This window comes from Lithobates pipiens, unplaced genomic scaffold (genome assembly GCF_037356315.1).
Source record: "Lithobates pipiens isolate NorthernLeopardFrog02 unplaced genomic scaffold, aLitPip1_a1.2 Scaffold_23, whole genome shotgun sequence".
NCBI lineage: Eukaryota > Metazoa > Chordata > Amphibia > Anura > Ranidae > Lithobates > Lithobates pipiens.
This window is the reverse complement of record NW_027507785.1, coordinates 50,251,360-50,278,854: the sequence shown is the minus strand read 5'-3', so window position 1 is coordinate 50,278,854 and position 27,495 is coordinate 50,251,360. Positions and strand designations below refer to the sequence as shown.

At 44.7% G+C, this 27,495-nt stretch overlaps 1 protein-coding gene across 2 annotated transcripts in view; it reads left to right on the top strand.

Moving 5' to 3' along the window:
- The window catches only part of RAD18 (RAD18 E3 ubiquitin protein ligase), a 406,657-nt gene that overhangs the window by 187,002 nt on the left and 192,160 nt on the right, over positions 1–27,495 (top strand). For both annotated transcript variants that reach the window (XM_077451576.1, XM_077451575.1), the window contains exon 10: positions 21,898–21,996. In XM_077451576.1, coding sequence (XP_077307702.1) covers positions 21,898–21,996 — 99 coding nt within the window. The remainder of the gene's footprint in view (positions 1–21,897; positions 21,997–27,495) is intronic.

Sequence of the window (27,495 nt, the reverse complement as noted above, 5' to 3'; positions counted from 1 at the left end):
TACCACTTAGCCTGTCACTGACTAATAAATATGCAGCCAATGAAGCTGACTGATTAGTGACTCACTAAGCAGAAAAGCAAAGATAAAGAAGAAGCCCAGCAGTTTGAAATGTAAAACACTTCCTATGTCTCTATCTTGCAGGACGCTCTTTAGGCCCCATTCACACTGGCATTTATGGGTATGGTGTGAATTTCGGCGGCAAGAATCAGAGGCTTCCTGACAGAATGACAGATGTTTGTGAATAACTTGGGCTGCTTGACCCATAAAAGACAATGACTGGCTGACCGCAACCGTTGCGATTTTTCTGCAGTTAGGAAAAGATGCTTGTCCCTATTCACTGGTGTGCAAAAAACAGCTGCAGCCACTGTCATTGCCTTGTATAGGCTGGGCCGCCCAAAGCTATTTGCAAACACCTGTCATGGCCGCAGGTAGCCTCTTGTTCTTGCCATGGGAATTTGCACTATAGCTGTAGTTAAAATTGTAAATGGGATCTTAGATGCAGAAATGAGAGTGGGCCGAGGTTTCACTTGGTGGGCCTATCAAATGGTTATCCAGATGTGACCCTCAGCTCACCCAGTGCAGTATAACGTATTACCTGTGTATACCCCTTGTTCCTGGCCTGTGGCTCTTTAGCACTTTTTGTGTGGCCCCTGCAGACACGAATCTGTGTTTAACTATTGCCCTGTTATAGCAAAGATTTCTATGAAATTCATGTAATGTTTTCAGTCTCCTGAAGCATGTTCAGTGTCTGACAGTCTCCTTCAGTATGTCTGCAGTCTCTGACCATCTCCTGTATCATGTCTGCAGTCTCTGACCATCTCCTGTATCATGTCTGCAGCCTCTGACTATCTCCTGTATCATGTCTGCAGTCTCTGATGATCTCCTGTATCAGGTCTGCAGTCTCTGATGATCTCCTGTATCATGTCTGCAGTCTGATGATCTCCTGCATCATGTCTGCAGTCTCTGATGATCTCCTGTATCATGTCTGCAGTCTCTGATGATCTCCTGTATCATGTCTGCAGTCTCTGATGATCTCCTGTATCATGTCTGCAGTCTCTGATGATCTCCTGTATCATGTCTGCAGTCTCTGATGATCTCCTGTATCATGTCTGCAGTCTCTGATGATCTCCTGTATCATGTCTGCAGTCTCTGATGATCTCCTGTATCATGTCTGCAGTCTCTGATGATCTCCTGTATCATGTCTGCAGTCTCTGATGATCTCCTGTATCATGTCTGCAGTCTCTGATGATCTCCTGTATCATGTCTGCAGTCTCTGCTCATCTCCTGGATCATGTCTGCAGTCTCTGCTCATCTCCTGGATCATGTCTGCAGTCTCTGCTCATCTCCTGGATCATGTCTGCAGTCTCTGCTCATCTCCTGGATCATGTCTGCAGTCTCTGCTCATCTCCTGGATCATGTCTGCAGTCTCTGCTCATCTCCTGGATCATGTCTGCAGTCTCTGCTCATCTCCTGGATCATGTCTGCAGTCTCTGCTCATCTCCTGGATCATGTCTGCAGTCTCTGCTCATCTCCTGGATCATGTCTGCAGTCTCTGCTCATCTCCTGGATCATGTCTGCAGTCTCTGCTCATCTCCTGTATCCTGTCTGCAGTCTCTGCTCATCTCCTGTATCCTGTCTGCAGTCTCTGACCATCTCCTGTATCCTGTCTGCAGTCTCTGCTCATCTCCTGGATCATGTCTGCAGTCTCTGCTCATCTCCTGGATCATGTCTGCAGTCTCTGCTCATCTCCTGTATCATGTCTGCAGTCTCTGATCATCTCCTGTATCATGTCTGCAGTCTCTGACCATCTCCTGGATCATGTCTGCAGTCTCTGACCATCTCCTAGATCATGTCTGCAGTCTCTGACCATCTCCTGGATCATGTCTGCAGTCTCTGACCATCTCCTGGATCATGTCTGCAGTCTCTGATCATCTCCTGTATCATGTCTGCAGTCGCTGACCATCTCCTGTATCGTGATAAAAATGTTGCAAGCTACCAATAATATATTGGGCCAAAGCCTTGAAAGTACCATCCTGTTGATGCAAGGAAATCATATATAAAAAAAAAAATTAGGCTAGATAGTGTGATAACGTTTTAACCCCAAATTGATCAGATCTGCAGTCTTTGACCATCTCCTGTATCATGTCTGCAGTCTCTGACCATCTCCTGTATCATGTCTGCAGTCTCTGACCATCTCCTGTATCATGTCTGCAGTCTCTGACCATCTCCTCTATCATGTCTGCAGTCTCTGACCATATCCTGTTGTCTGCCTGCTGATATTGACCCTAAACAACGTTTGAGGTCGAGGGCTGCACTTGGAGCCCCCTATATCAAAAAACGTAAACCACCACTGGTGTGTACAAGTCAAATAGTGACAATAAAGTTGTGACGAAGGGCACAGGGACTTTAAACACAAACATTACACTCTGTGGCTGAGATACAGCTAAATACATTACTTGGAGTTCTCCTATAAATCACCACGAGAACTGTCACTGTTCTCCCCGCCGGTAATTAAATATCTGCCGAGACCAAAGGATCCGAGCACTTTAATACTTCCAGACAGCCAGGTTATGACAAGGCCTGATACAAAAGCAGCAGACGGTTCTGCTAACAAGACGTTGGCTCCTCCGACCATACTGCAAATCTGACGTTTTTTAGACAGTTTGAACATTTTAAACACTCCAGACAAAACTTAAATGATATATTCCTTATCAAATCCCCAAATCTGCTGTCTGTTCAGCCACTGTGATTAAAGTGGACCTGTCAGTAACTTCACAAGTCTGCATGAATAAATTCCTGATATGACAAAATACACAACAAAAGTATGGTTGTTCAGAAAAGCTCCAACTTTTACTGTTAAAAAACAAACATCGATTTAAATAAAAATCTGAGGGGCAGTCCCCCATTCTTCCCCCACCGTGACGGACGGCAGTCCCCCATTCTTCCCCCACCGTGACGGACGGCAGTCCCCCATTCTTCCCCCACCGTGACGGACGGCAGTCCCCCATTCTTCCCCCACCGTGACGGACGGCAGTCCCCCATTCTTCCCCCACCGTGACGGACGGCAGTCCCCCATTCTTCCCCCACCGTGACGGACGGCAGTCCCCCATTCTTCCCCCACCGTGACGGACGGCAGACCCCATTCTACCAACTGACTTCAACTATGGGGCACTATTCTTTCCCCTAATACCAAATGTGACAATGTTAACTCCCACTGATGCCAGTCAAATTTCCACTCCCTCTTGCCGCCCTAAAGTCTGAAGGACAATTAACTGACCATTTGTGTAGAGAGTTTGGAGACCTCTGTGTTAGAGTACCAACAAAAAAGGGTATGTAGTGCAAAAAATGTATGTGCATGGTTTGAATGTCCAATAGGGATGTTCTGCCCCACTTACATATACTGTATATTTACTGTGTAGTACCGAACTGCATCAGCTTATTTGCGGGTGTACTGACATCTAGTGTCGGTACAGTGTGTTGGCCCACTACAATTGCGTATGTAATTTTGCATCCCCCTCTGTCCTTCTCTCCTGTTTAGTGCTAATTAGTTCAGTCCTAGCTTGAAGAGTAAAGCTGCCTGTGGATGGTGCTAGGTCCATAGGTGACCATACTGTCTGCGGGGCATGTCAATGCATAAAGCGGCATTTAACAGCACAAGGGAGATGCTATCATGGTTGCTCAACCTGTGGCCCTCCAGCTGTTGCCAAACGTCATGCCTCTGCCTTTGGGTGTCATGCTTGTTGCTGGCAACCTTGCCAATGCCTCATGCGTCGCACAAAGGCTCAATGTACAAATTATATAATTTCATATGATTTTTATATTGTTTTGAACACTGTTATGATATTGCATTTTTCAATAAAATATATATATATATTTTTCTACTTTCCTATTTGCTTCCACGCCTTAAAAGTCCGACCTGTTGATATCTATTTGGTATCTTCTTTGTTTTCCCTTGATACATTACGGATGTGGCATTATGGGTCCCTCCTTCTTTCCCTCCTTCCTATTTCTCTTTCTTTGCGAAAGTTGCAATTAATGTATGCAGTTCCTTAAGCTATCGGCATATAGCGTTCCAGGTCCTGCTATACATTACTTTGCAAAAGGGTCACATTAAAACTGTCTGTCCCCCTCTGGAGAGATTTCTATCCACTGCCTGCGATGGTTGTCACCAGAACAACTCTTTCCGCACTAGTTGAAAAAAAAATAAAAAAAAAGTTGAAGATCACGTCCCGATTTTCATTTGGAATGCAGTTAGCATCTTTCTCTCTCATATTTCGAATTGAAATTCTGTATAATAATTGCTCTTCTTAATTTCCGATTGTTTCCAATCTCTTTAATGTCACCAAGTGTTTTACGATGTGTGACTTACAGTGCTCATGTGGAATGTATTAGAGAGAAGAACATAGTCAATTATTAATTTTCCTTCTGCAAACTGCGTTACTGTTTAATTAAGCGCTCAGGTCTAATAACTGATGCAGCAGCTGTACGCCATGATATTTTACTACTTCTCAAATTCCTAAGACACGTTGGGGCAGTAAAACCAGCCATAGATTATTGAAACTCAGCTGGTTCAGCGGGGACTGGCTGTGATTCGTTCAATCAATGGGCAGGCTGGTCCATCATTTTTTTTACATTCGATAACTGCTGGTGGCTATAGTCACTAGCGGTAACCCTTGTGTTCTGCTGGCTAGGAAGGCTCCCCTTAGGGTCCTTTCACACGGGGCGGATCAGTTCTGATCCGCCCCGTGGATATCTGTTTGCTCAGCGGGGATCACTGCGCAGGGACGGACCTGTCACAGCGCCGCTCTCCCCTATGGGAGATCGGATGACGACGGACCGCAGTGCCCGTCGTCATCCGATCCGATCCGCAGACGGATGGAAAAATAGCTTTTTCCTCCGTTACACTTTTTCGGATCGGAGCGGGTCGGATGTCAGCGGACATGTCACCGCTGACATCCGACGCTCCATAGAGCTCTATGGAGCACCCGTTCAGGTCCGCCTGAAAAACTGACAGGCGGGCCTGAACGGGACGTCAGTGTGAAAGAGACCTTAAGCAGAACACACTGGCTCCAGAGATGAGGAGGTCTTACCCATGGGTCAGAGACAGGAGTCTCAACCTGGGGTCAGAGGAGCCCCAGCCAGGAGTCCAAAGACAGGTGGTCTCACCCAAGGGTCAGAGGAGCCCCAGCCATGGGTCCAAAGACAGAAGGTCTCGCCTAGGTGTCAGAGGAGCCCCAGCCAGAAGTCTAGAGACAGGAGTCTCAACCAGGGGTCAGAGGAGCCCCAGCCAGAAGTCTAGAGACAGGAGTCTCAACCAGGGGTCAGAGGAGCCCCAGCAAGGAGTCCGAAGACAGGTGGTCTCACCTAGGTTTCAGAGGAGCCCCAGCCTTGTGTCAAAAGACAGGAGTCTCAACCAGGGGTCAGAGGAGCCCAAGCCAGGAGTCCAAAGAAGGAGGTCTCATCCTGGGGTCTGACGAGCCCCAGCCAGGAGTCCAAAGATGAGGTCTCACCCAGGGGTCAGAGGAGCCCCAACCAGGGGTCCAAAGACAGAAGGTCTTGCCTAGGGGTCAGAGGAGCCCCAGCCAGAAGTCTCAACCAGGGATCTGAGGAGCCCCAGCCAGGAGTCCAAAGACATGAGGTCTCAACCAGGGGTCTGAGGAGCCCCAGACATGAGGTCTCAACCAGGGGTCAGAGGAGCCCCAGCCAGGAGTCCAAAGACAGGAGGTCTCACCCAGGGGTCAGAGGAGCCCCAGCCAGAAGTCTCAACCAGGGATCTGAGGAGCCCCAGCCAGGAGTCCAAAGAAGGAGGTCTCATCCTGGGGTCTGACGAGCCCCAGCCAGGAGTCCAAAGATGAGGTCTCACCCAGGGGTCAGAGGAGCCCCAACCAGGGGTCCAAAGACAGAAGGTCTTGCCTAGGGGTCAGAGGAGCCCCAGCCAGAAGTCTCAACCAGGGATCTGAGGAGCCCCAGCCAGGAGTCCAAAGACATGAGGTCTCAACCAGGGGTCTGAGGAGCCCCAGACATGAGGTCTCAACCAGGGGTCAGAGGAGCCCCAGCCAGGAGTCCAAAGACAGGAGGTCTCACCCAGGGGTCAGAGGAGCCCCAGCCAGAAGTCTCAACCAGGGATCTGAGGAGCCCCAGCCAGGAGTCCAAAGACATGAGGTCTCATCCAGGGGTCTGAGGAGCCCCAGACATGAGGTCTCAACCAGGGGTCAGAGGAGCCCCAGCCAGGCGTCCAGAGACAGAAGATCTCACCCAGGTGTCAGAGGTGCCCCAGCCAGGAGACAGGGGGTCTCATTCCAGAAGTCCTTTTTCCAGGAGTCAGGGAGGCTCCTATTGGGGTGTGAGGAGAACCCCTATCCAGGGCCGTGCGGCAGGGTGCTGCGACCTAAAGGCTAAGAGCCAAGTGAACCAATAGAGCTGGACAACACAGAGGGACTGGTAAGAAGAGCAGAGGCGCTGCCGACAAGGGAACCAGCTGGCTCTGTATTTTCATTTGACTTTTCGACCACCTCTTGTAGGAAGCATCCAGTCTTTGACCTTCTCCTGTTGCAGTCTGCAACTTTCTGAATGTAATGTCAATCGCCAAATATTGTTTGCGGCCCTTTGGTGACAGTTTTCACTATACATAAACTTTAATGTATATGTGCCAATAAATAAACCCCAAAAATGTTATATATTGCAGCTTACCAATCCTTAGATGCGGTGGCTGCATCAGTTTTTTTTTTTTTTTTTTTGTGGCATTTTTTCCTTTGTTTTCACCTGGTAATCTGCCCAGTAACACACCACCTGTATCAGAGCGCCCCCACTCTGGAGGAAGGAGCACAGGGCAATGTTAGATGTACTAGCAGATTTAAATACGTTAACAAATTGAAGCTCAACTCCAGTTAATATTTTATAAGCAGTTACAGCACACAGTGTTCCTTTTGGGGTAAATATTTTGCATAAATGAAGAAAACTGATCATTGTAAGCACTCCTGTCTGTGTTAAATGGTTTTTCTCATCCCTGTAACTGATACATTTGTAAGAGAGCTTGTTCGTTTGAAAAACAATAGACTTACTGACTGGATCACCGGGTCAAAATATAAGAAATAGAACCTAAAAAGAAAACAAATGCAGCCATCACATCTAAGAATGTCCAAATTGAGTTGCGCTATATAAATAAAAGAAATGGCAAAAACAAAAGAAAGTCCAAAGGGTGAAAGTCCTATCAATCAAAGTGCATAATCCATCACCGGAATGGTGTATGAGCGCAAGTTATAGAGCCTCCACCTCTGATTGGCCGCTTATCAGCTAGTAGTGACCTCCTGTTTCGGAAGGTCTCTCTCGCTTGTGACTTTAAATCCAGCCAAGGCCTCTGTCCGTTCAAGGAGAATTGGGCTGAAGGGAACGGTGCCCGCCACTCATGGAGACACTCCGTCACATAAATCCCCAAAAAGAGAGAAACCTTCCATAGCATAAAATGTTTTAGGCTTTTTATTAGAAAAATAAAGGTTGCACTCACAACATGTAGCATAAAACATGATTGAATAAAAGCCGGCCGGCTCTGTGTAACAGCCTGTCCTTCTGAGACCTGCACAAGCGTGTTGATGTCAGCACGTCACTTGTCCGACGCGGTTCATCACAAGATGACGTCCTGGGGTACATCTAAGAACTGGTAAGCTGCAATATCATTTTTGCTTTTGGGTTTTAATACCACTTTCCTTTAACCACCTCAATACTGGGCACTTAAACACCTTCCTGCCCAGACCAATTTTGAGCTTTCAGCACTGTTGCACTTTGAATGACAATTGCGCGGTCATGCTACACTGTACCCAAATGACATTTTTAACATTTTTTCCCCACAAATAGAGCTTTCTTTTGGTGGTATTTGATCACCTCTACGGTTTTTATTTTTTGCTAAACAAATAAAAAAGACCGAAAAAATTTTTTTGTTTCAGTTTCAAAACTTTGTAAATAAGTACGTTTTCTCCTTCACTGATGGGGCTGCACTGATGGGCACTGATGAGCTGGCACCAATGAAGTGGCACCGATGGGTGACACCGATGGGTGGCACAGATGGGTGGCACCGATGGGTGACTCGGATGGGTGGCACCGATGGGTGACTCGGATGGGTGGCACCGATGGGTGACTCGGATGGGTGGCACTGATAGGTGGCACAAATTGGCACTGATTTGCATGGATAGGGGACATAGATGGGCACTGATAGGTGGCACGGATGGGCACTGATGAGCAACATTGTATTGCATTGTTTTGTACTGATGGATGCCAATCAGTGCCAAACAATGCATGCCAATCAGTTATGCCCATTGTGGGCACTGATTGGCATCCATTGTGGGCACTGACTGGCATCCCTGGTGGTCTAGGTTGGCATACCTGGTGCTGGGCATCCGTGGTGGTCTGGTGGCATCCCTGGTGGTCCAGTGTGGGCATCCTGGGGGGGGGGGGCTGTGCTGATAATTGATCAGCACAGACCCCCCGTCAGAGGAGCAGCCGATCGGCTCTCCTCTACTCGCGTCTGACAGACGCGAGTGAGGAAAAGCCGGTCACCGGCTCTTGCTATTTACACTGTGATCAGCCGTGATTGGATACGGCTGATCACGTGGTAAAGAGTCTGCGTCGGAGACTCTTTACCGAGATCGTAGTTGCCGGGTGTCACACGTCATTTTATTCCCTAGGGCAGTGATGGCGAACCTTGGCACCCCAGATGTTTTTGAACTACATTTCCCATGATGCTCCACTACACTGCAGAGTGCCTGAGCATCATGTGAAATGTAGTTCCAAAACATCTGGGGTGCCAAGGTTCACCATCACTGCCCTAGGGTCTCTGCTCCAAAAAATGTTTGGAGGTTCTGAGTAATTTTCTAGCAAAAAAAAAAATAAAAGATTATTTTTACATGTAGGATGGAGATGCTAGAATTGGCTTGGGTGGTAAATGGTAAAAGCAGCAGGCAAGTAATGCGAGTGTCGGCTCCTTTCACCTGCATATAAAGCTCAATGCCCAGCTTTAGCCATTTAAGATACTGATAGACGTAAATCATTGCTCAGATTGGCAGGGATCTTTTTTCTGTCCTTGGGGACTATTGCTACAACTACACATTAATATGCTGCTTTTGTCTCCTCTTAGTACAGTGTGTGACCTGATGGTTTTATGTCTGTTTCCATTTCCCAGACAAAGTCTTTTCTTCCCAGTTCTGTGCTGTTCCATCAACAATTTTTGCTCCTATTAAAGGGATACTAAAGAAGCGAACAGATTGTATTTTTTTTCCTTGGTATATTATCCCTACCTATAAGGATGACTGAGACTTTTTTTTTTCCATAAAATTTCTTATAATTTAATCCACGATTAAAATATATATAAACCCAAATAGCAACATCTCATGTAGGCTTTTACATGTTAACCCCTTCAATACCAGACCCTTTTACCCCCTTCCTACCCAGACCAATATTCCGTTTTCAACGCTGTCACACTTTGAATGACAATTGCGCGGTCATGTAAAACACGGCACCCAAATTACATTTTTATCATTTTATTCACACAATTAGAGCTGTCTTTTGGTGGTATTTTATCCGCCACTGGGGTTTTTATTTTTTGCTAAATAAAAAAAAAAGACTGAAAATTTGGAGGGGGAAAAAAAAATATTTGTGTTCTTCCGTTTCTGTTATAAAATTTTGCAAATAAACAATCTTTTTTCATAAATGTATTCTGCTACATTTCTCTGAAAATAACACAAATCCGTGTATATTATTTAGTCTGTAGGAAAGTTTGTAGACAAACTGTGGGATATATCTGAAAACTGATCAATCCTAATGTACTGACGGCCAATCTCATTTCTTGAGACACGAAAATGACAGTACAAATACCCCCAAAATAACCCCTTTTTGGAAAGTAGACAGTCCAGGTTATTTAGTAAGAGGCATGATGGGTTTTTTTAAAAAAAAAAAATCACAATTTTTTGGAAAATTAAGACAATTTAAAACCTTTTTTTCATAGTAAGTTTTTTTTTTTTTTATTTATTTATTTTTTTTTTTTAACAATCACCAGTGCAGTTCAGCATCATCATATGACTGGGGCACCAGTGACCAGGGACACTGACTGGTGACAGTATGTTAAAAAAAAAAAAAAAAAATTACTATGAAAAAAATGGTTTTAAATTGCCTTAATTTTCCAAAAAAAATTGCATTTTAAATAAAAAAACAGTTTTAATCATTTTTTTTTAATTTTTCAGTTTTTTAAATTTATTTTTAATACTTGTTTTACATCCAGTTACCAGAGCAATACAGGGTTGCCATTGTAACATTGTACTACTCTTGGAAAGTGATCAGCTGTTTTTTTCACACAATGATTGCTTATAGCTGTGAATTTAACTGCTAAACATACACATACGTTTTTACTGAATTAAAGTGTTCAGTGTGTATTGTGATTTGTTTTGATCGATTGGCCACAGCTAAACTCATGATACAGATGGGCTGCGGTTGGCCTGCATGTACCATGCGGTGACTGTGACCAATCACAGCTAGCGACACAATTGTACACAATGAATGGCATGAAAGGAAGCTATGCGTTGTTCACAATCGTCATGTGATCTGCTGTGATTGGTCACAGCGATCACATGGTACCAGCATCGGGCCGGTACAGTAATCTGTCATCAGTCGTGTCCGCTGGACACAGTAGGTGACAGATCGCACCAGAGCATGGTCAGGCCAGAACAATAGGGTTCCTGTCCGACCATCATTTTACAGCGGCCCAGGAAGGAAGTATTTCATTTTAATTTTTTTTTAAAAGGTAATTTTTCCATATATTTTTAAGTCTGCAGCTACTATTAAAATCCCTGGTGAGCCTGCCACGAAGGTCCTTGTTCAGACACTTCCTGTTATAGGATGATAAAGCCTTGACCCTGTCTTCCAATTGTGCTTCTGCGGTGTAATCTTGTCACCCAGCCTTCCAGTGGATGTTTCAACGTATTATTTGTTCGTTATGAACAAGCACGGCTCTTTTTGTGTGAAACGCGTCAACTGATCATCATTGCAAATTTTGTCTGGCTCGTGACAATAAAGAAATCTCTACAGCATCTTTTGGATTCAAGTGTGCGATCAATCTTCTCTTCTTTTCTTGATATTGCCTACGGCAGTGATGGCGAACCTTGGCACCCCAGGTGTTTTGGAACTACATTTCCCATGATGCTCGGCTACACTGCAGAGTGCATGAGCATCATGGGAAATGTAGTTCCAAAACATCTGGAGTGCCAAGGTTCGCCATCACTGGCCTACGGTGATGAGCCGGGATTAGCACCTTGGACTTAACTGATCACGTAGTAAAGAGCCACTGATTGGCTCCTTACCTCAATCTGTGATCAGCTGTGTCCCCCGGACACTGCTATCGCTGAGCGTGCCGCCCAAGCCCCGCAGCGAACACAATCGCGGTCACCCTCCCATCCTCCACACAGCCTTTCACTGGGAAAATCCGTGTGCTGCTTTTTCTCCACCCCCACCTCTCTGAGCCAAGTAGGTAGCTGAGAAAAAAGGGACTATAATGTGATTTAAAAAAAAGGAATAAAATGTATTTATAATGTTTTTTATATCTAATCTTGTCACCTAGCCTTTCAGTGGATGTTTCAACATATTATTTGTTCGTTGTGAACAAGCACGGTTCTTTTTGTGTGAAACGCGTCAACTGATCATCGTTGCAAATTTGTCTGGCTCGTGACAATAAAGAAATCTCTACAGCATCTTTTGGATTCAAGTGTGCGATCAATCTTCTCTTCTTTTCTTGCTATTGCCTACGGTGATGACCCGGGATTAGGACCTTGGACCGGGTGTGCCCGTTTTTGCCTGAAGCGGTGTGTGCGCCCTTGTTCTGTTTCCAAATTAAAGAGGAAGTAAACTCTCCCACTCTGATGCTTCTTTTCATTTAGTCCATTATAATAAGTAATTATCAAACTATAGCCACTGTAATCCAGCCCAAATTGCATATTACTTACTGTTTAAAGAAACTTTAAAAAACTTGTTTCCAGGGAGCCATCTTGAGTCCACAGTGGAGTTATTTCCGCCCTTACATTGAGCACTTCCTGTACTGTTAACCAAGCCTCCTTCTCAATCCAACGTTTCTATGGCAACCATGCTTCCCTGTTCATAGCTGACTTGTTTATTTCATAGTATTTACTTGTGCTGATTATCTAATGTTTGCCTGTATGAGTCCTAACAGCGTCAGCTAAGACTGCAGTACTGCTGTCCCATTCCCTGCTTTACACTGTATGTGAGGTCACATGGTGGGTAGAAGGAAGCTCTAAGTGATTAGCAGCCTGCTGGGAGTTCAGTGCTGTGCCGTAGGAAGTCCTGATAACAGATAGATAAGACATAGAGAGTGTGCCGTAAATCAGGGGAGATCTGGGCATGCTCAGTGACATCATTCTAAAGAACAAAAAGGATTACAACAATACTAAGAAAGTAAGGAGAGATCTACAAGCAGTGTTCATTAGGGTTTTTTTATGCTGATTCACATGGGACAAAGTTGTAGGGGAGGGTTTACAACCACTTTAAAGAGGAAGTAAACCCTGATGGGTGTTACTTCCTCTTTGGTTCCCTGCAAAGGTAAAGCATAATGGACTACTGTGCATCGCATAGTAATCCATTATGTGTCACTTACCTGACACAGGAGCCAGCGAAGTCACCGCTGTCCCCTGTAGTCTGGAGCGTCCATCTTCTCGGTGGGTATTGCTGCTCCGCCGCTGTCATACGACGAAGCCGCAATGACGTCACTCCCGCGCATGCGCACGGGAGCCGCCACTCACGGCATATCGGCATTGATAGTGGCACGCTAAGTGCGTCTGTGCGCCGCTGTCTACGGCGCATGTGACCGTAGACAGCAGTGCCTGTGTTTTGGCAAATATCTCCTAAACCGTTAAGGTTTAGGAGATATTTCTTGGACCTACAGGTAAGCCTTAATCTAGGCTTTACCTGTAGGTCAAAGTGGTTTGTAAGGGTTTACAACCAGTTTAATAGGGCATGTTGTCCCATGGAAATCGGGGGACATTCCATGCCATTTTTATAGGGTGCTCCCCGACCCGGAAGTTCAGGGAAGCAGGTCAGAGCAAAGCAAAGGATGCTATTTTTGCAGATTTATTAGTCTTTCTGCAATGTCCTTTGCTCAGCTGTGTAATTTGAATTAAACCTCGGAAGAAAAAAATGTTAGGGATTAATACTAAAGCGTAATCTTTAATTCTGAGTGGAGGAAAGCTAAAGAAGAAGACAAGCTGGTTTTAGCTTTTATTTATTGTCTCATTTTTATACAACTCTACATCTTCCCTTGTGAAATTTAAAGAAAATTATACAGGCGTAATAAATATCCTATCATTAGAGATGGTGTGTGCGCCTCACTCGCAGAATTCTTCCTACCGCTGTGCTTGGGAGACAGGTCCTCTTTTTATTCTATCTTCACTCCCCTGCATCATTTCCCAGTTCTGGAATTTCATAGAAGGAATGAGTTTTTTCTGCATCTGCTTCACCCGCCTGTAATGGGTTTTCCTGGCAGGGGTGAATCTCCAAGGACAGGCCTCTAGAATCTCATAGACGATCCAAAAGCCGCATCCAAAGAGATGTAAATTGCTGATGTGATTAGTAAACATCTCCTTGCCGTGCTTTGGCCAACGCCAGAACCTGGAGCAATCAAGAGAAGTTTTTACATACTCTGGGGCCCTTTTATGGTATTGGATCCAGCCATGTGAACCCATGGCTTTTAAAACTCTCACATGATGTGTGGATCGCGGTGTATTAAAAAAAAAAAAAAAAAAAAAGCCAAAAATGGTTTCCTCTGGACCTGTGTGCTGTCCAAGTATGTGTATAGGGATTGGGCGGGCCGCTGTACCTTTTCGTGGCGCTTGGGAAATATTCCTTGCGCTGTGCAGCCTTCATTAAACATCTTTTTTTTTTAAATCCCATCAACATACAGAAGTGTAGCAGAGGTAGATGGACCTCTGGCCACTTTGGCTTTTACTCATTATCTGGCTTCTTCTGATTTAAAGGGACTTTTTTCTTTTGTAAATTTAGTTTGGCTCCTCCTATAGGCAGAGGCGCTGGGGTTCGTTTGTGTTTAGCTGTGCAGAGCTCTAAGGGCTGTAACTTAGTGGGTGGAGGAACAGAGGCCAAAGCTTTAATATTTATGTAATTTCCACCAATCCCTGGGGAGGTAAGGCCCAGGTGGTGTGGAAATAGGCCATAAATGGTCAGAAGCCCGGCAGTCAGGGCAGCAGAGTCCAGGATCCAGTTGCTTGGAGGGTACCCCCATGCTGGGAGGGATCGGCCCCTGGGCAGAAGGATGGACAGGAGGGAGAGAACGGGTAGAAGAGAGAAGGTGCAGCTGGAAGTCTCGCCTCCTTAACAGACTGAGCTAGGCTTAGCTGAAGTCATCCTGACAGACGAGATCTGGCCTCTCGTACTCCAGAATTCACCAAAAGGAGGGCTGAGTGAGGTAAATTTTTAATCACCTCAAGGTGCAATATTTTGCTTGTCCATAACCAAGGGACAGCTTAGTGGTAGTACAAAGCCGCCAGAAGAATTTATTTAAAGAAGTCCAAAGACAACAAGCCAGCATGTCTTCAGGGGTTACAGCATTTCTTCATTGAGGCTTAAATTGCTCCTACAGCTTGAAGGGGAATGGAAACCTGGGGGTTTCCAGATATACTGGGGGGTGTTGGGCTTGTTGAAAAGACAGCCAGGGTATGCATACAAGTCTTGCGATCTCAACTCCTATGAGACTCCTGATGATGCTGCATTGAATAACTGCGAAACATGTTGCATCAAGCCGCCCCCCTTTTCACTGTGGTAACCAACATCTGGATATGTTATCTTTATCGGGGTCTCCAATCTTTCTCAAAATATGTTGGGGGGAGCGGACTGTGGCCAGTGGGATCTGAAAATGCACCAGCGTCAGGAGGAATAGTAACCCATTGTTGGTACGAATGGGAGGACTAGTGCCCCATTGTTGGTACGAATGGGAGGAATAGTGCCCCTTTGTTTATACGAATGGGAGGAATAGTGCCCCATTGTTGGTACGAATGGGAGGAATAGTGCCCCATTGTTGGTATGAATGGGAGTAATAGTTCCCCATTGTTGGTATCCGTAGGAGGAATAGTGCCCCATTGGTATGAATAGGAGAAATTGTACCCCATTGTTGGTATGAATGGGAGGAATGGTGCCCCATTGTTGGTATGAATTGGAGGAATAGTGCCCCAATGTTGGTATCTGTAGGAAGAATAGTGCCCCATTGGTATCTGTAGGAGGAATAGTGGCCCATTGTTGGTATCTGTAGAAGGAATAGTGCCCCCTTGTTGGTGTTAATGTGAGGAATAATGCCACATTGTTGGTGTCTGTGGGAGAAAAAGTGCCCCAAAGGCCAGATTAGGGCAAGCAAAGGGCTGCAGTTTGAAGGCAACTAATATACATCTATCATCCATACCATTATGACCACCCACCTAATATTGAGAAGGTCTTCTTTTTGCTACTAAAATATCCCTGACCTGACAAGGTAGAGACTTCATAAGACCTCTGAAGGTCTTCATGGATCGGACTTGTTTTTCCAGCACATCCCACAGATGCTTGATTTGGATTGAGATAGAATTTGGAGGCCAGGTCAAGAAGACGTCTAATTCATTGTGTTCCTCAAACCATTCTTGAACCATTTTTGCAGTGTGGTAGGGTGCTTTATCCTGCTGAAAGGAGGCCATTGCCATTGAAGAATACAGTTCCTATGAAGGGGTGTACTTGGTCACCAACAATGTTTAGGTATGTGGTGGCTATGAAGTAACATCCACACAAATAGAGGACCCAAGGTTTCCCAGCAGAACATTGTCGAAAGCATCACACTGCCTCCACCGGTTGCCTTCTTCCCATACTACATCCTGGGGCCATCTCTTCCCCAGGTAAGGGACGCACACCCAGCCATCCACATGATGTAAAAGAGAACGTGATTCATCAGATTGGGCCACCTTCTACCATTGCTCTGTGGTCTGGTTCTGATGACCCATTGTAGGCACTCTTGGCTGTGGAAAGGGGTCAGCATGGGCACCTTGACCGGTCTGCGGCTACACGGCCCCCATACACCACGAACTGCGATGTTCTGTGATCTGATTCCTTTCTATTGGAACTAGCATTGCATTTTTTTTTTTTTTTTTTTTTTTTTTAGCAATCTGAACTCCAGTAGCTCTTCTATTAGATTGGACTACACAGGCCGACCTTCACTGCCTAGGGGTGGGCTTTCAGGTTTCTGATTTCTAGTTCAACAATGGCCGTCCTCCAATACATGTTTAGCTTATGCCATGTTTCCGTTCACTCCATAAAACCGTCAATCTTTGTCAATACTCAGTGGACGATCACACGTGATGCCGCATTCTTTTCATTCTATAAAATTTATACTGGATTATATTTTTGATTTGAATTCTCATGTGAGAGTTCGCTTCCCTGTTTCCGAACTTCCCACCGCGTGACTTGCGGTTTCTTATTCCTCATTATTTTCTCACTAAGAAGCACGCAATGCCTAATCTCATAATAGCAGAATTATTTGTTTGTTCTCCCAATAGACTGTCATGGTAGATCCCAGCATAGTGCAGTGATTAAACCTCTGGAGTTCATTGGCGGGGATATCATTCTCATGGAAGCTGCATTGTTAAACATGAAAAGAGCAACAAACATACCAGTAAGTGCGCCGTCATCAAAACACGCCATAATTTGTGACTGTAAATAACATGAATCGTTCGAAGCCGCATCTGTGATCTCATATGAAACGGGGCCAAAAATTCTGCTTTTAATGGCAGATTGTGACTGTATTACGTTCACTCGTAACCCTCTGGTCCCATTAAACATTTACTTCCATTAATGGAGCCATGCCGTTGCGTGGAAACAATTGGATTATTTTCGATGTGGATTTTAGCCCAGAGAAACTTAAATCTTAGCAGGCAAACAGGAAATAAAAAAAAAAAAGAAAACATGAAATGGAAAAAAACCCGGGGGGGGGGGGGGGGGGGGGGTCTTTAACCACTTAAGCCCCGGACTAATTTGCAGCCAAAGGACCAGGCCCCTTTTTGCGATTCGGCACTGCGTCGCTTTGACTGACAATTGCGCGGTCGTGCGAAGTGCCTCCCAAACAAAATTGGCGTCCTTTTTTTCCCACAAATAGAGCTTTCTTTTGGTGGTATTTGATCACCTCTGTGGTTTTTATTTTTTGCGCTATAAACAAAAATAGAGCGACAATTTTGAAAAAAATGCAATATTTTTTACTTTTTGCTATAATAAATATCCCAAAAAATATATAAAAATATATATTTTTTCCTCAGTTTAGGCCGATACGTATTCTTTACATTTTTGGAAAAGAAAATCGCAATTAGCGATTATTGATTGGTTTGCACAAAAGCTATAGCGTTTATAAAATAGGGGATAGTTTTATAGCATTTTTGTTAATATTTTTTTTTTTTTTTTTACTAGTAATGGCGGCGATCAGCGATTTATTTATTTCTTTTTAATTTTTTTTTATTGTGATTGCGACATTATGGCGGACACATCGGACATTTTTGACACATTTTTGGGACCATTGTCAGATATACAGAAATCAATGCTATTTAAATGCAGTGATTCCTGTGTAAATGACACTGGCAGTGAAGGAGTTAACCACTAGGGGGCAGTGTAGTGTTATGTATGACGTTATGTGTTTTTTTTTTTATCGTAGGGGGGCGTGGCCTGGCATGTGATGTCACTGGTCGTCCTTCCCTATAAAAGGGAAGAGACGATCGTGGCAGCCACACAGGGAAGCACGGGGAGAGGTTTGTTTAAACAGACCTCTCCTCGTTCTTCAGCTCTGTGACCTGAAAGCGGGACACCAGTGACGATCGGGTCCGCTGGTCCCGCGGCCACGGTCACGGAGCTCAGGACCGGGTCGGGAGCGCGCCGCCGGCAGCGTGCTCCCGACCCACAGCTGGGCACTTAAAGAATCACGTACATCTACGTGATTGTGGCCAGCCGTGCCATTCTGCCGACGTACATCGGCATGAGGCGGTCCTTAAGTGGTTAAGAGCACTCAATGATAGTACAATAGAGTATTTGATAGAAAAAAAACAATTTGATAGAAATATTCTAATTAAAAATGGAAACATGGAATGAATGTGGCCAAAACATATGGAGATACTTAAAGCGGAAGTAAACCCATCGATCTAACAGTTTGAAAAAACATGGCATGCCGGAAATGTTAACTGTCACATTGGTTGTGCTCTCAACCAAACTGTCAAACCATCCAATGGCTGGTGTCATAACTGATCACATGTGCAGCTTCATGGCAGTTAAAGATTAAAGGGAGGCCAAGATGGCAGCTCTATTGGCTGAAAACGATAGGTGGGTTTACTTCCACTTTAAAAACAGAAATGTACAGATACAGTGGTATCCTTTACCCGACGTGTTTCATAGCTGATTGACGTCTTTTTTTTATTTATCAGAAAAGTGCTCGTTCTAGATAGCAGCCTGGGTGTACGCCTCTTCACCAGGCACACCCACATGGCTTCCAGAGGGAGGGAGGGAGTGAAGGAGTGGCTGGATTGTGGAGCTGTATCCACCCCCTGGAAACGTTTGAATCGAGAGAGAACCGTTAGAGACTGATTCTGGACACTTAAAAAGACTTTTCTGCAAAAACTAAAGGGCTCAGGAAAGAAAGTAATGCAATGCAGGTATGAGGTTGGCATGTACTACCTATTTTTGCATTCCCATACTTCTCCTTTGACAGAACTGTGGGAGAGAGAGTTAGGGTCAGGTCACCCTTGGATAGATGCAATGGTAATTGGCAGACTCCGAGACTTCTATAGGTAGACAGCTATACAGTGGAAGGCCTCCAGCTGGATAACACTTCTGTATAGGCAACAGTCAGTAAAAGGCAGTTGTACGTAACTCTTGGTAACACAGAACAGTCCATTTCTTATCTTACTGTAGATCTTCTCACTGAGCTCTCACTAGACTTCCAGATTCCAGTCGTCACTGGATCCCTCTGAGCTCTTCCACAGCTATCCCACTGTACACTCCTCGAGCGTCACCCCCGCTGGGTCCCTGGCTTGGCACTTGCTGAAGCTTTCCCACTTCTTCACCGTCCTCGGTTGGTGAGAAGACTGCTCTGGTACTTGCTGGAGCTTACGCACTGTAGTCTCCGGTAGCAAGATGGATGGTCTCTTAGTGGCGTCAGCTTCCCTTCTTTCTCCGCCCACAACTGGTTCCCTGTCCGGATGAACCTTCTCGACTTGGTTGGACTCCAATCCTGCAGTCCCAACCCTACACTACTCTTCTCCTTCTCCTGGATAGGCCTCTCACAGCTTGGTGTCCCCAGGATAGGCCTCAGGCGTCCGGCCTAGCAGCCCAGGGGGCGACATAACACACGCCCACCTAGACAGCCGCCCAGGTGGCACAGAACCCCAATCACCTGACTCCACCCAAATAGGCTCTCCCAGCAAGCGGAGGGACTAAAGAAACCCCTGCCTATTGGCTGAGACACCCCATCCATTCATATTTTGACCTTGCGAAGCCACTTGTCATTCTAATATTACCAGCCACTGCGATATTTGCTCAACATGTTTCGCCAGAAAATGGCTTCTTCAGGAGCTGTACAGTATACTTGGATCGCAAATGATCTTTATTTTTAAAAATCCTTTTAACAAAGATTGTTGTATCTTTTTTAACATATCTAATAAAATTTGTTATATTTTGAATTCTGTTGTAGTACATTATCTCTGGCACTTTAAAAGTCCCCATTCCTCATTTCTCATATTTTCAAAAATCATATTTCCTGTTTTTTAGTTGTACGTTTAGAGCAAACAAGCAATCAGAGCTGTCTGCAAGTCCTGTACAGGTTTATATATAGTGGGGGAGTGAAGTACAAGAGGGATACTATTATATTTTAATTAAAACATCACTATCTGATTCTGATTGGTCCATCCGCCACTTATTTTAAACACTCATCTCTGGGTTTGTGGCGTGTTACAAAATCAGCCGGGGATTTCTTCCCGCGGAAGCAGCGCGAGGCCCAAATTTGTGTTTCTTGATAATGGAAAATACTTCATCGCTTCTTCAGATCCCCCCCCCCCACCTCGCTGAGGAAAAGTCGGGTTGCAAAACATTTTTTACATATAAATCTGCTTATTAAAAGTCTCAGTGTGAGCAAAGAAGTAATTTGTTTCTGAATGAGCATACAAAAGCATTGCGCGGATTGCTGTGCCGCCAGGAGATTATGGCTTCATATGTGACGATTCAGAGTGATAAAATGTGTGTTGACTATGAATCTGATTACTTGTCTGGGCCGGGCAGAGATAAGTTTAGTAAAACATATTTTTTTTTGTCCTGCAAAATAATCATCTTTGTAAGCTTCAGATATTTATTGCTTCCAAAGAGGTCTGAATTTTGCTTGTTGCCATCTATAGAACAATTCTTAGGCCTTTGTAATGACGGCTCTTTCAGACCTCTGTGACCAAGCCCTGGCAGGAGGGACGAAACCTGTCAAGGCGGGTGGCCGGAAACATGTCGGGGGTGGCCGGAAACATGTCGGGGGTGGCCGGAAACATGTCGGGGGTGGCCGGAAACATGTCGGGGGTGGCCGGAAACATGTCGGGGGTGGCCGGAAACATATCGGGGGGTGGACCAAAACATGTCGGGGGGTGGACCAAAACATGTCGGGGGTGGACCAAAACATGTCGGGGGGGGGGTGGACCAAAACATGTCGGGGGGGGGTGGACCAAAACATGTCGGGGGGGGGTGGACCAAAACATGTCGGGGGGGTGGACCAAAACATGTCGGGGGGGGGTGGACCAAAACATGTCGGGGGGGGGTGGACCAAAACATGTCGGGGGGGTGGACCAAAACATGTCGGGGGGGTGGACCAAAACATGTCGGGGGGGTGGACCAAAACATGTCGGGGGGGTGGACCAAAACATGTCGGGGGGGTGGACCAAAACATGTCGGGGGGGTGGACCAAAACATGTCGGGGGGGTGGACCAAAACATGTCGGGGGGGGGGTGGACCAAAACATGTCGGGGGGGGGGTGGACCAAAACATGTCGGGGGGGGGGTGGACCAAAACATGTCGGGGGGGGGGTGGACCAAAACATGTCGGGGGGGGGGGGGTGGACCAAAACATGTCGGGGGGGGGGGGGGTGGACCAAAACATGTCGGGGGGGGGGGGTGGACCAAAACATGTCGGGGGGGGTGGACCAAAACATGTTGGGGGGGGGGGGTGGACCAAAACATGTCGGGGGGGGGGGGGGGGTGGACCAAAACATGTCGGGGGGGGGGGGGTGGACCAAAACATGTCGGGGGGGGGGGGGGGTGGACCAAAACATGTCGGGGGGTGGACCAAAACATGTCGGGGGGGGGCGGGACGGGACGAAACATGTCAGAGGGGGGGGACCGAACGAAACATGTCAGAGGGGGGGGGACGGAACGAAACATGTCAGAGGGGGGGGGACGGAACGAAACATGTCGGGGGGGGGACGGAACGAAACATGTCGGGAGGTGTGGCCAGAGCACAGCGCTGGCTGAAGGCCTTACACAGCCATATCCACATCTAAAGCACTGGGGTCAGTATGAGCGGCGTCTTATCCCACATAGAAAGGAAATTTCCCCAGCGTGGACTTTGTAGATAGGTTAGGCGAGTGCAAAATAGTATTAAAGGTATAAAATATAACAACGTTTATTCATCACATAAAGTCAAAACAATTCCCAAAAGAGGGACAATAAAATACATAGAAGCATAGCGTGAGGATATCAATAAAAAATACAAAAGAATTAGGACAGCTCTCCAAACTGTGCAAAAGATTCATGTTTGTTTTGTATTGGTCCTTGTTACCTTGCTCTGCACCTCGATAACCATAATAACGTGTTACAGGAAAGAAGCACAAAAGTGAATTCCAGCAGCTTGTGGAGCAGGTGAAGGGGCGAAGACCAAAGAAGGTGAAAGAGCCTGTGACTGCTGACAACGTCCCAGGTGTGTGCTCAGAATTTTATCCTTTTTATTCCTCTGTCCCAAACCTTGTAATCAAGACCTGTGCTGCAACTATAACAATGTATACACTATCCCTCCCATAGGTATTAATAATGGGGCACTATTCTTCCCACTGATAACAATGATGGGGCAATTTTTCCCCAACTAATACTGATGATTGGGTACTATTCCGCCAACTAATACCAATGATGGGGCAATTTTTCCCCAACTAATACCAATGGTGGGGCACTATTCTTCCAACTAATACCATTGATGGGGCACTGTTCCTCCAACTAATACCAATGATGGGGCACTATTCCCCAACTGATACCAATGATGGGGCACTATTCCCCAACTGATACCAATGATGGGGCACTATTCCCCCAACTGATACCAATGGTGGGGCACTATTCCTCCAACTAATACCAATGGTGGGGCAATTTTCCCCAACTAATACCAATGGTGGGGCACTATTCCTCCAACTAATACCATTGATGGGGCACTATTCTTCCAACTGATACCAATGGTGGGGCACTATTCCCCCAACTAATACCATTGATGGGGCACTATTCCCCAACTGATACCAATGGTGGGGCACTATTCCTCCAACCAATACCACTGATGGGGCACTATTCCCCCAACTAATACCTGTGTTAGTGCCTTTCCCGCCTTACACAAAATAAAAAAAAAAAAAAAATCTTATAACTTGAAAGCTTTAAAATTTAGTGTAAATGAAGATTTAAAATTTAGAATCTAGTGAAAATATATTGAAAACACATAGTTTCATAGTTTCATAGTTAGTAAGGTTGAATTAAAGACACCAGTCCATCCAGTTCAACCTGAGTGAGTGTCTACAATAGACCCCATCCCTGTACATCGCACATTGGTCCCTACCCTCAAGGAGCCCACAATCCAAGGTCCCCATTCATATATTGGGGCCAATTTTGGACAGAAGCCAATTAACCTACCTGCATGTCTTTGGATTGTGGGAGGAAACCGGAGTACCCGGAGGAAACCCACGCAGACACAGGGAGAACATGCAAACTCCAGGCAGGTAGTGTCATGGTTGGGATTTGAACCAGCGATCCTTCTTACTGCTAGGTGAGAGTGCTAACCACTACACCACTGTGCCGCCCATATTTAACTATATGTTTTAGACTGACCCCTAATGTTCTCTTGGGTCTTTGACTGTCACTGAAATACAAAATAATTCAGAAATCAGTCTTCTTGTGGCTCCTCCTCCTCCTCCTCCTCCTCCTCCTCCTCCTCCTCCTCATCCTCATCCTCATCCTCATCCTCATCCTCTGCTCCTTATTTCAGGCAGTTTTGAATTATTCTGAAGAACCTTGTTCAAAAGAATTGTTCAAAAGAAGCTTTTATATCTCAGCAACCTGCTGAGGACTTGTTTTCATTGCTATAATTTTATCATATTATTCAAATAATATCATTAAAATCCCAGCTGCATTCATATTAAGTCTTCTTGAGTCTTTCTTTATAGTATTACTGCGGTATAATAATGATTGTAATGCGAGCAGCCGTGGTTTCATGCCCAGACACCATAACTCATGTGTCATTATTTGGGGATTGAAGGTTCGGGAATAGGATACAACATGAATTTACTCATATAAAGGGACGGCTCGTAATAACGGGCTGTTGGCTGACCTGACTGTAAACTTGTATAAGCTTGTAATTCATTTTAGGCTTTAGGGACATGTAAAGAAATATAACTATGGGCAAAACTTGTTTGTTTTGTTTTTTCATTTCGTAAAGAGTAATCATTTAAATATATTTATATATATATAGTTAGTACACATTGCGGATTTGAAGCAGTTAACCGGGGTTGTGGCTGAAGCTACCAGCCATAATCCCGGTGTGTGTGTGTATATATATATTATTATATAAATTATATAAATTATTTTTTTTTTTTTTTCTTTCAGCCAACCATTCTCTTTGTCATAAAAGCGATCCAGGCGGCTGATTAGCCGCTGGGACGCTTTTAAAAAGAAGCCTGAAGAGTCTTCCTCCTCCACACATCCTGCTGCTTTCCATTCTTACAGATGAGCCCCAGGAAACAATCAAACGGTTTGTACAGCTGGTCACAGAGGTGAAGGGGAGACCAGATCGCCCCCCCCCCCTCTATGATGTAGGAGGATTTAAAAAAAAAAAAAACATTGATTTAATCCTTAAAAATAAAAATAAAATTACTTCCGGCCTAGACTGAAAGGGATGATGTTCCTTCCGGTCTAGGGTGGAAGTAAACTATATATATATATTTTTTTAAAAGCATTAGATCAATGTTTTTTTTTTTTTTTTGGTTTCCTACATCATAGAGGTGGGGGGGGGGGGAGAGAGACAATCTGGTCTCCCCTCACCTCTGTGACCATCCACGCGAACCGTTTGTTTCCTACTAGAGGAGAGATTTGGGGTCTTGTAGACCCCAGATCTCTCTATAAAGAGGACCTGTCATCAGTTATTTCTATTACGAGCGATGTTCATCAAAAAGAAAATAAGAATAAAGGGGCAGTGTGTAAAAAGAAGAAATAATAAAAATGTATTGTTTTTAAATCTTTTTTTCCTACTAAGGTAGAGGAGAGATTTGGGGTATAGTAGACCCCAGATCTCTCCATAAAGAGGACCTGTCATCTGTTATTTCTATTACAAGCGATGTTCATCAAAAAGAAAATAAGAATAAAGGGGCAGTGTGTAAAAAGAAGAAATAATAATAAAAATGTATTGTTTTTAAATCTTTTTTTTCCTACTAAGGTAGAGGAGAGATTTGGGGTATAGTAGACCCCAGATCTCTCCATAAAGAGGACCTGTCATCTGTTTATTTCTATTACAAGCATAGTTTTACCAAAAGAAAAAAAAAAAAAAGAATAAAGGGCTAGTGTAAAGAAAAATAAGAAAGAAATAAAAAAAAAAAATGCAATCGCCCCTTATATCACACCATCCTCACGCACAGAAGCGAACGCGTATCTAAACGGTCTTCACATCACATGTAAGGGATCGCCGCAACTGTCAAAGCGAGAGCAATAATTCTAGCGCTAGACTTTGTATGTAACTCTAAGCAGGTAACCTGTAAACATTTTTAAAGAGTTGGCTATGGAAATTTTTAAGTATCGTAGTTTATCACCATTCTAGGAGCCTGCGCAATTTTAAAGCGTGATATGTTGGGTATCTATTTACTCGCCATCTTTTATATGTTACCAGAAAATGGGTTATTTGTTGTGTGTTTGCAATAAAAATTAAATACTTTTTTTTTTTTTTTTTCGAAAACCACTGCGCTATTACCGAATCCACATGTTCTGAACCCTGAAGCAGGCAGAGATGTACAGGTACATCGCTTTGCCCGTGCGGGCCATTCGTCCACAGTACATTTCCGGCGGGTGGTCAACAATGGTTATAAAGCTTCTGGGGGTTTTTTTTTCTATAAAAACTAACATGTTATACTTGCCTTCTCTGTGTAATGTTTTTGCACAGAGCAGCCCCAATCCTCTTCTTCTGAGGTCCCCTGCCGGTGCTTTAAGCCACTCCTCTTCATCTGGTGCCCCCACCGAAAGCCACTTTCCTTGGGTGCTGGCTCCTGCTGCTGTCAGTTTCCCCAATGAGGAAACAATGGCCAGAGCCACTGCTCTCATGCAAATCTCTGGATCAGATCGGCGCATGAGGGGCTAGAGGGGCAGCTGCATCATAGGTTTTTCATTTGAATGCCTTAAGGTGAAAAAAAACTTTGATCGTAAACCTTTATTTTTATTTTTTTCTTAATAAAAATAACAAACATGCCTATACTTACCTGCTCTGTGTAATCGTTTTGCACAGAGCAGCTGGTCCTCTTCTTCTGGGGCTCCTGCCAGCACTCCAGGCCATTCCTCTTCATCGGGTGCCCCCCCCCCACCCCAATGCAAAGCCCCTTTCCATGAGGGCACCCGTGTGGGTTCTCTCCCGAGTCCCGCTACTGTGTCCATAGACAGACAGTGGGACTCGGCCCCCCCTCCCCCCCACTCCCGTCTCACTGGATTTGATTGACAGAAAGGGGAGCCAATCGCTCCCATTGCTATCAATCTGTCCAATGAGGGGAGAGGGAGGGAGTGGCTGGAGCCGCTGTTCTTGATTATACCTCTGGATCGGGCTCAGGTAAGTATAAGGGGGATAAATGTCCAAATTCGTGGAGTTATTTATGGACAAAATAATGCCATTCATCTGCCCATTATATAATTCATCATCTACTGTGTGCCAAATTTTTTTAAATTTGGATTCTCCCCTAGCACTTTATTCTTTTTGCAGGACGTTATATATCAGCCTTTCTTTGCAATTTATCCACGAGTATTTTGTTCAGGATTTTGAATATTATGTGGACATTTTATTGCATATATATATATATATATAAAATGTGCAAAAAAAAAAAACATAATATTATATATATATATATATATATATATATATATATATATATATATATATATAATGTATTTATTTATTTTTTGCACATTTTTGTGGAGACATCACAATTTTGCACTTTAATATTTTTGCACTTTACCCTTAGTGGATTCTTCTCTGTACTTTAGAGTGATTTCTATTGCCTTGCGAGATCACTTGATATATTTTTACTTGTTTGTTTTGTGTATTGTGAACACTACTAGGTTTTGCTGCTGGTTTTATCCAATATTATCACTTTTTATTTCTGTTATTAGGCACATTATACCAGTTACTCTAAGTAGCGCGAGGGACACTTTCACATAAGTATCAGAGGGGCTGCGTTGGGAGCTGCAGCACAGATGGTTTTTCATCTTTATGGATAGAATACATGAACGTGAAAAACCATGCTGCTTTAAAACCACTTTAAGTGATCATTCACACCAAGTGATACATTGTAACAGTGCACTGCACTACATAACGCACATCGACACGCACGTTATATGGACCATAGAGCCTACTCCCTGGTGTGAACGGGTCCTAATTGGCTTTAATATTTGTCGCTCGCTTGCCGATTCCTCTTTCAAGCTCTCTCTCTTATCCCCTCCCTCCTCTTCTTCTTTTGCCCCCCCCCAAGTCATCTTCCTCTGGCCATAGCAGTACTGCTGTCAATTAGACCCGTGTGAACTTTGGGAGGAGACGTCCCTTAGTAAACATTGGTATTAAGCATTGATAACAGCGATAAATATAGATACATCCTGATTATGTGCGAGGAGACTGATACTTTTCTTCCAGTAATTAGAGATGACATTTCAGAGATTTCTCCTCTTTATCATAAACAAAATTGACAGAAAACATCTACTTGAGGGCTCGATGAAAAGTCGATGCATGAAAGGGAGCCAGCCGCGTATTGAGGTCTGGGATTTTTATCTCCGCTTGCAGCTTTTCTCTATTTACTTGCTGCATAACATCAGAAATAAAATCCGTCCTTTATTGTAATCCTCTAAACAGGGAGCAATGCCATGAATGTGTAATGTGGATACAGAAGTGAAAGTCAATGGGGAAAGAGACGTCGTCTGCACCTGTTCT